The sequence below is a fragment of the Tachysurus fulvidraco genome, chromosome 9 (genome assembly GCF_022655615.1).
Source record: "Tachysurus fulvidraco isolate hzauxx_2018 chromosome 9, HZAU_PFXX_2.0, whole genome shotgun sequence".
NCBI classification, from domain to species: Eukaryota; Metazoa; Chordata; class Actinopteri; order Siluriformes; family Bagridae; genus Tachysurus; species Tachysurus fulvidraco.
The window spans coordinates 28,940,940-28,948,439 of NC_062526.1; the positions used below are offsets into that span (position 1 = coordinate 28,940,940).

A 7,500-nucleotide genomic window follows, 5' to 3' on the forward strand; every position below is an offset into this window, starting at 1 on the left:
GAGCTGCCATCCGATTGGTCCAAGAGCACCTGCATGAGCTCCTCCCACAGGGCGCACAAAACACCCGCCTAAACGGTGAGACTCCGCCTCTTAAAGGGACGGCGCACCAAAACGATAACTTCAGTTAAAGTGAATTGATGTCCTAGATGAAGAATGTCTTTTCTTTCTTTCTTTCCTACTCTCTCTCTCTCTCACTCACACGTTTCCTCCCTCCCTCTTTCCAGTCCCTTCTCGCTCTCTGGCATCACGGCTGCAGCAGGAACTTACAGACGACGACAAAGATCAGCATTTCGGTAAGAGTTCATTCACACACATCTGATAACGGTGCACCAATCACAATGCAGCACATACGTCACTGTATGCTTTGTGAAGATCAGTGTGTGTCCCATCATGACATCACATCCTGTTTGTGGTCGGTGTTCAGATCGGGAGCTGTTGGAGACGGCAAGACTCAAGGCTCTGGACACTCGCTCCTTCATCGTGGGGAAATCAGAGCTGGAACAGAATCTACCAATCAGGAGCAGGCTGGATGCTGCCAATCAGGAGGAGGCCCTGACCACCGCTCCGCGCACGGTGCAGGCCAGGTGAGGTTTCGTTTGTTCTACATGTTACTTACAAAACAGGTGAGGATGAGGATGATGATGGTGAGGATGATGATATTCCGTGTGTTCCTCCTCAGAGAAAAACCTGAGTGCAGTCCAAAGTTCATAGTGACGTTAGACGGTGTGCCGAGTCCTCTCGCCAGTCTCACTGAACAGGACATGGACACCAACACCACCATGACCTTCAACCCCCCTGAGGATCACAGGACAAAACCAGTCAACCTCAGCATGACCTCTGACCTCTCGTATGATGGTGAGGACGCACACAAGATTAGCTAATCGTGTCGCTGTGAAAGTGTACATTTGTGTCATCTTTCTTTTTATCCTCTCTCTCTGTCAGATGAAGGGGTGATGATGATGGTGGAGGAAGAGGCAGAAGACCAGATGGAGGAGGAACGAGTGAAGGTGAAGAGAGCGAAGGTTTCAGAGCGCTGCAAGTTCTGGCCGGCGTGTAAGAGCGGAGACAAGTGTGTGTATCACCATCCAACAACACAGTGCAGGTGTGTAGAGGCACACACACACACACGATATACAAGTGACAATATTGTCTGTAAGGTGTTTATAGCATGTGTGTGTGTGTGTGTGTGTGTGTAGGATGTTTCCCAGCTGTTCGTATGGACAGAAGTGTCTGTTCATCCATCCAAACTGTAAATACGACGGCAAGTGTTCCAAACCCAACTGTCCGTATACACACACCAGCCACAGAGCCGTGCTGCAGACTGCTGAACCAGGTGTGTGTGTGTGTGTTTCCCACACGTCCAGATTTCATAACGCTGTAAATGTGTACAGATAAGGAGCAAAAATGCTTACTAAAATAATATACGTACATTTTTAAATCAAGTGTTGTGTATTCAGCTCTTATTACTGATGTGAGCCTAATGAACGTGTGTGTGTGTGTGTGTGTGTGTGTGTGTGTGTGTGTAGCTCCTCCACAGACCAGCAGTGTGTGTCGTTTTTTTCCTGATTGTAAGAGAACAGACTGCACCTTCTATCACCCTAAAGTAAGTTCTTACTGTGTGTGTGTGTGTGTGTGTGAAGGATGTAAGAGGGAATGTGTAACACTGTGTGTGTGTGTGTGTGTGTGTGTGTGTGTGCGCAGCTATGTCGCTTTGCAGAGCAATGTAACCGTGCAGGATGCACCTTCTACCATCCAGCAACCTCAGTACCACCGAGACACGCCCTAAAGTGGACTAAAGCACAGGCCAGGTAACTAACACACACACACTCTCATCTTTCTTCCATGCTGTTGTAATAATTGGGTTCTTTTTCCTTCGTAGCTGAACAGGCTGCTCGGCTCCGCCCCTCCTTCGTGTCGAGCCTGAACACCGCTCAACCTCAGGATCCTTCTTTTTTAAATTTGATTTTCAATTCTATTTTTGAACGTGTTTAAAAACAAACTCTTTTTGTAGACGTCTCCTTACTACATTAAAGCTCATCGAGTTCTGCGTTTTCCACCTGATGTGTGTTTCTTTCTTTATATAAATATTAGCACCGTGTTCAGAAACCCTGCAGTTACAGATTCATCAGAATACGATGTCAGTTACTGCATCCACCTGGTAGACGTCTTCACGGGTCCACTGAGGTCTGACCCGAGGTCCGACCTGAGACCAGAGCGGGTTCGGGTCTAAAAGTTTCACGTGTATCTCGGACACGGGTCGGTATAATAATAGCTGCGTCGGGTCTCGTGTAATTTAAAATGAATGTGTTTTTACCGAACGGACCCGAGAAGACCCGAACTACTGTATCTCGTGTGTGTGCCTCGACTCGAGTCCTTTTCCAACCTCTATTCTGTTTGCCAAGACCGCTTGTGACGTGTGGCTGGTGTTAAGGTTGGTGTTGAAACAGACCTGTCAATCAATTTTGAATCCACTCTGTAGCGGTTACTTTAGTGTAGAGTGACGCAACATTCGGGTCCAGTCGGGTTAAACAAAATGCCAACCAGTCGGACTCGGGTCTCATTTATTCGGGTTTGTCTCGGGTCGGGTCTTTATTAAAAAAAATAAAATAAAATTATACACGTTGAGTTCGGGTAAAAAGTGCTTCGGGTCACTTCAGGTCAGGTACATTTCTTTAGACCCGAGACGACCTCTACCACCTGTCAATCATAACAGAAATGAGGTGGGTCTACAAACGTAATCAGTGTGTACACACACACACACACACACACACACACACACACAGGGAGTGATGACAGTTATTTATTTAGAGCTCGTGGTCCTCAGGGTGATACAGCTCGCTCATCAGGCGGTAGATGTAGGACGGAGCGTTTCCTCCGATGTTGGAGATGAACAGCGTGATGAGCTCCGGGGGGACGTAATCAAACACGGGGCAGTGAGCGTTTACCTTCGACAGGATCTCACCTGAGGGCAAACACACACACACACACACACAGGATTAGTTGGAATTGGAGAAAAAGAGAATAAATAAAAGCCATTAAACACTGATGTGAAGCTAAGGGTCTTTTTTCTCTCTCGTTGTTGATCCTTGATTTAGTTTCAGCAGGTAAACAGACAATAAACATAAACACACAGTAAACAGACAATAAACATAATAAACAGACGGTAAACAGACGGTAAACAGACAATAAACATAATAAACACACAGTAAACAGACAATAAACATAATAAACAGACGGTAAACAGACGGTAAACAGACAATAAACATAATAAACAGACAGTAAACAGACAATAAACAGATAATAAACATCGGAGGATTTCTCTTGTTTCTGTGACAGATGTTTTTTTACCTTCAGTGAAGGGCAGAACCTCATGTGGAGACACAAACTTGTGGAATGTGTCCTCTTCGTTTGGAAACTGAGTGAAAAACAAACAAATGTGAGTGAGTGTGTGAGTAGCGAGATTACATCACGCAACTGTCGTCATGGTTACCTGAGGTGAGAGCTTGAACATGGCTGCGCACACGATGAGCGGCGTTGAGTGGTGTTTAGCGGCCAGCGCGAGCGTGTGTGTACCGTTTACTGCCCGCAGTCCCCCGTTAGCCAGAACTGTCTGTGTCCCGATGATCACCTGACACACACACACACACACACATTATACACTTTCAGCTGATTTGATAGAAAAGTGAAAGGCCATAAAATAGAGTAAAGTAAATTAAATCATTGGAGAAGAGAGAGAGAGAGAGAGAGAGAGAAGGTGAATCTCTCTTTGTCTTAAACTTTTATCTGTCTCTCAATCCTCTCTTTATTTATATGTAGTGCTTTTACTGTCTTTATCTTTTATTCTCCCTCTCATCTCCATCATCTCTCTCCCTCTCTCATCTCTCTTTCATCTCTCTCATCTCGTATCATCTCTCTCTCGTCTCTCTCTCTCACCTTGTTGACTCGGGACATGACGGCGAAAATGGCGGCATCCGGAATGACTGTGGTCTCAATGCCGTTTCTCGAGAGGCTGGTGGCCATCTCATGACCCTGAGACACACACACACACACACACACACACACACACACACACAGCTCAGTAATGCAGCTCTACACCACACCTACTGCAGCAGAGGATGGTGGGTAATTGTACCTGACAGAAAGGTGCACACTCAGCTACGATCACGTGGAACTTGCGTTTGCGAGCCGCATCCTTGAGAAAAGCCTCGACGGTGCGCGAACGTCCGATCGTCATGATCACCTCGTTAGAGTGAATGTGCTCCAGTGCCTGCATCGCTATGTTGTCTGTAGTGCCCTCTACACACACACACACACACACACACACACACACACACACAGAATCTTTACTTCTACTGAAGCACCTTACAGAACATTTACACTGGATGTCATCCGTACCGAGTTCAGTCAGCAGCTCATTTATGGCCTCTATAACGTTTGCTTTGAGGGAGCTGAAGTGAGTTCTGAAGTTTTCTTCACTCGAGCCTCCAGACGTCAGCAGCTTGTGCAGGGACTCCTGCTGATCGGCTTCTTCACTGCTGCCACGAGACCTACACACACACACACACACACACACACAATACCCTAGAAGTTAAGCATGGTGGCACGTTTAGCATGACGTGAGTGTTTACTTGCTAAACTGGTGGCTTATACATTAACATTACATCATTAATGTCCTAAGTCATGTGTGTGTGTGTGTGTGTGTATACAGAATGTACCTGGCGTATTCTTCTCTAATTATTTTCAGCACACGCCGGATCATGTTCCCGACCGTGGTCTCTGAAGGCTGAGCTGCAGTCATTCTCCTGCCTTCCTTACGTATGATATCCATCAGGTCACCTACACACACACACACACACACACTTGAGATCTGAGGCCCTGTACTGTAATATACTACACTGATACAGTTAGAATGTGATTCACGCCACAGACCCGGTGTGTCGTACAGCACAATGTGGTGACCAGACGGAACTAATCACACCCCTGTGTTGGTCTTCATCTCCCTAACATATGGTGTGAATTTGGTGTAAATCACAGAATAAACACTTTCGACTAAACACATGTCTGTTTGTCACCAAATTCCCACTGTGTATGAAGCAGGTCACGTCGAACACAGAGGTGTGATTAGTTTCCTCCGGTCACACTCCAGAGCTGAGATCTGAGTATCTACGTGTGTCTGAACTGTGGTAGCCTAGTGGTTAAGGTGTTGGTCTACCAATCAGAAGGTTGTGAGTTCCATTCCTACTCCCACCAAGCTGCTACTGCTGGGCCCAATTGCTCAGTTGTATAAATTGTATTAGTTGTATAAAAAAATGTAAGTCGCTCTGGATACGGGGCGTCTGTTAAATGCTGTTAAAGTAAACTGTAATAAAATTCTGTCACTATAACAAATTCCTCGCATGTGAAAACAGGACTGGCAATAAAGTCTTTCTGATTCTGATTCTAAACACTAGTAATGAACTGTAATAATAAACTAATAAACGGTACTATACAGTAAAAAAGTGTAGTAAACCGTAATAAACTGTTATAAATAATAATAATAATAAACAGTTATAAACAGTAATAATAAACATTAATAAACAGTAATAAAGAATAATAAACAGTAGTAAACAGTTATAAAGATTAATAAACAGTAGTAAACAGTTATAAACAGTTATAAAGGTTAACAAACAGTAGTAAACAGTTATAACGGTTAATAAACAGTAATAAAGATTAACAAACAGTAATAAACATTAATAAAGATTAATAAACAGTAGTAAACAGTTATAAAGGTTAATAAACAGTAGTAAACAGTTATGAAGGTTAATAAACAGTAGTAAACCGTTATGAAGGTTAATAAACTGTAGTAAACCGTTATGAAGGTTAATAAACAGTAGTAAACCGTTATGAAGGTTAATAAACAGTAGTAAACCGTTATGAAGGTTAATAAACAGTAGTAAACCGTTATGAAGGTTAATAAACAGTAGTAAACAGTTATGAAGGTTAATAAACAGTAGTAAACAGTTATGAAGGTTAATAAACAGTAGTAAACCGTTATAAAGGTTAATAAACAGTAGTAAACAGTTATAAAGGTTAATAAACAGTAGTAAACCGTTATAAAGGTTAATAAACTGTAGTAAACAGTTATAAAGGTTAATAAACAGTAGTAAACCGTTATGAAGGTTAATAAACTGTAGTAAACCGTTATGAAGGTTAATAAACAGTAGTAAACCGTTATGAAGGTTAATAAACTGTAGTAAACCGTTATGAAGGTTAATAAACTGTAGTAAACCGTTATGAAGGTTAATAAACAGTAGTAAACAGTTATGAAGGTTAATAAACTGTAGTAAACCGTTATGAAGGTTAATAAACTGTAGTAAACCGTTATGAAGGTTAATAAACTGTAGTAAACCGTTATGAAGGTTAATAAACTGTAGTAAACCGTTATGAAGGTTAATAAACTGTAGTAAACCGTTATGAAGGTTAATAAACAGTAGTAAACCGTTATGAAGGTTAATAAACAGTAGTAAACACACCCGCGCTGCCCCATCGGGCCTGTGCTGTGATCCTCCGCAGTAAAGCCGCGGTGTCTCTTGCTGTCTCCGCGGAGCCGCGCATTGACCCACAGCCGCTGCCGCTGCGCTTTAACTCCCCCAGAAACGCCTCAATGCGCTCCGACAGATCCGTCTCTTTATCCGCGCCCGGCATCACAAACGGCTCACAAACACACACGCGTGTAGGAACACTGCACTCAAGTGACTTCCGCTTATCTTATGACAGATTTCAAATTAAAAGTTCAGAAATAAAACAGGTTATAAGTATTAATAAAACGTTTGTAAATAACAAGTACTGCGTTTTATTTAACACGATTAATTAATTTGCGTTAAAAAAATAAAGTGCAAATATGAACACAGAAGTTTACAGAAACATTGTTAAACTATATAAACAACTATCTAACACAAATCAACTTCCGGTCGCCTGTTTACGGACATTTCAAATAAAAAGTCAATACGTTACAATATTAATATAAAAACAACAACTTTATTTGACTTTATTTGACTTTATTTGACTCCACACGACTAATTAGTGTGTCTGAAAGCCAATAAACAAAAAACTCCATATGGGAATTGGATATGACGACAGTTGAGTATAAACACTGTGAAGTCAGACACAACAAACTCATTAAAGATAATGATATAAGGTGCTTTTATTTATATTATATTTATATAAGGTGTTTTTATTTATATTATATTTATATAAGGTGCTTTTATTTATATAATATTTATATAAGGTGCTTTTATTTATATTATATTTATATAAGGTGTTTTTATTTATATAAGGTGCTTTTATTTATATTATATTTATACAAGGTGCTTTTATTTGCACATAACTCAGATAATCAAGCCATCGTCTAAGGAAGTAAAGACCCTGTGATGAAAGATAATTACTGCTCAGGTGTTTTATTACTATACAGTGGACCTGCAACTCCATCGTCTGTAATAATGTCAGTAGATGGATGAACGT

At 41.7% G+C, this 7,500-nt stretch overlaps 2 protein-coding genes across 2 annotated transcripts in view; one reads left to right on the forward strand and one right to left on the reverse strand.

The window, feature by feature from the left end:
- The window catches only part of zc3h14 (zinc finger CCCH-type containing 14), a 6,900-nt gene extending 4,844 nt beyond the window's left edge, over positions 1-2,056 (forward strand). The window contains exons 9-17 of the mRNA XM_027160544.2: positions 1-75; positions 225-293; positions 425-584; positions 680-855; positions 943-1,102; positions 1,197-1,333; positions 1,527-1,603; positions 1,702-1,808; positions 1,880-2,056. The exon at positions 1-75 is cut by the window's left edge and continues 63 nt beyond it. Of these exons, the coding sequence (XP_027016345.2) occupies positions 1-75; positions 225-293; positions 425-584; positions 680-855; positions 943-1,102; positions 1,197-1,333; positions 1,527-1,603; positions 1,702-1,808; positions 1,880-1,883 (965 nt within the window). The 3' untranslated portion in view covers positions 1,884-2,056. The remainder of the gene's footprint in view (positions 76-224; positions 294-424; positions 585-679; positions 856-942; positions 1,103-1,196; positions 1,334-1,526; positions 1,604-1,701; positions 1,809-1,879) is intronic.
- A 731-nt stretch (positions 2,057-2,787) lies between these two features.
- Positions 2,788-6,751, reverse strand: eif2b2 (eukaryotic translation initiation factor 2B, subunit 2 beta). Its single transcript, XM_027160516.2, has 8 exons — positions 6,513-6,751; positions 4,716-4,836; positions 4,396-4,547; positions 4,133-4,296; positions 3,934-4,029; positions 3,491-3,628; positions 3,349-3,415; positions 2,788-2,962 (listed from the first exon to the last, which is right to left on the reverse strand). The coding sequence occupies exons 1-8, from the start codon at positions 6,682-6,684 to the stop codon at positions 2,805-2,807; spliced, it is 1,068 nt and encodes a 355-aa protein (XP_027016317.1). The 5' UTR covers positions 6,685-6,751; the 3' UTR covers positions 2,788-2,804.
- Positions 6,752-7,500: the final 749 nt, after the last annotated feature.

What these genes read in the sequence shown, in the direction of transcription:
- eif2b2 (XM_027160516.2), bottom strand. Translation starts at nt 6,684, where the DNA reads ATGCCGGGCGCGGATAAAGAGACGGATCTGTCGGAGCGCATTGAGGCG. An exon ending in ATTAGAGAAGAATACGCCAG is followed by an intron (nt 4,548 to 4,715) that starts GTACATTCTGTA and finishes GTGTGTGTGTAG; the next exon opens with GTCTCGTGGCAGCAGTGAAG. An exon ending in AGTGTGCACCTTTCTGTCAG is followed by an intron (nt 4,030 to 4,132) that starts GTACAATTACCC and finishes TGTGTGTCTCAG; the next exon opens with GGTCATGAGATGGCCACCAG.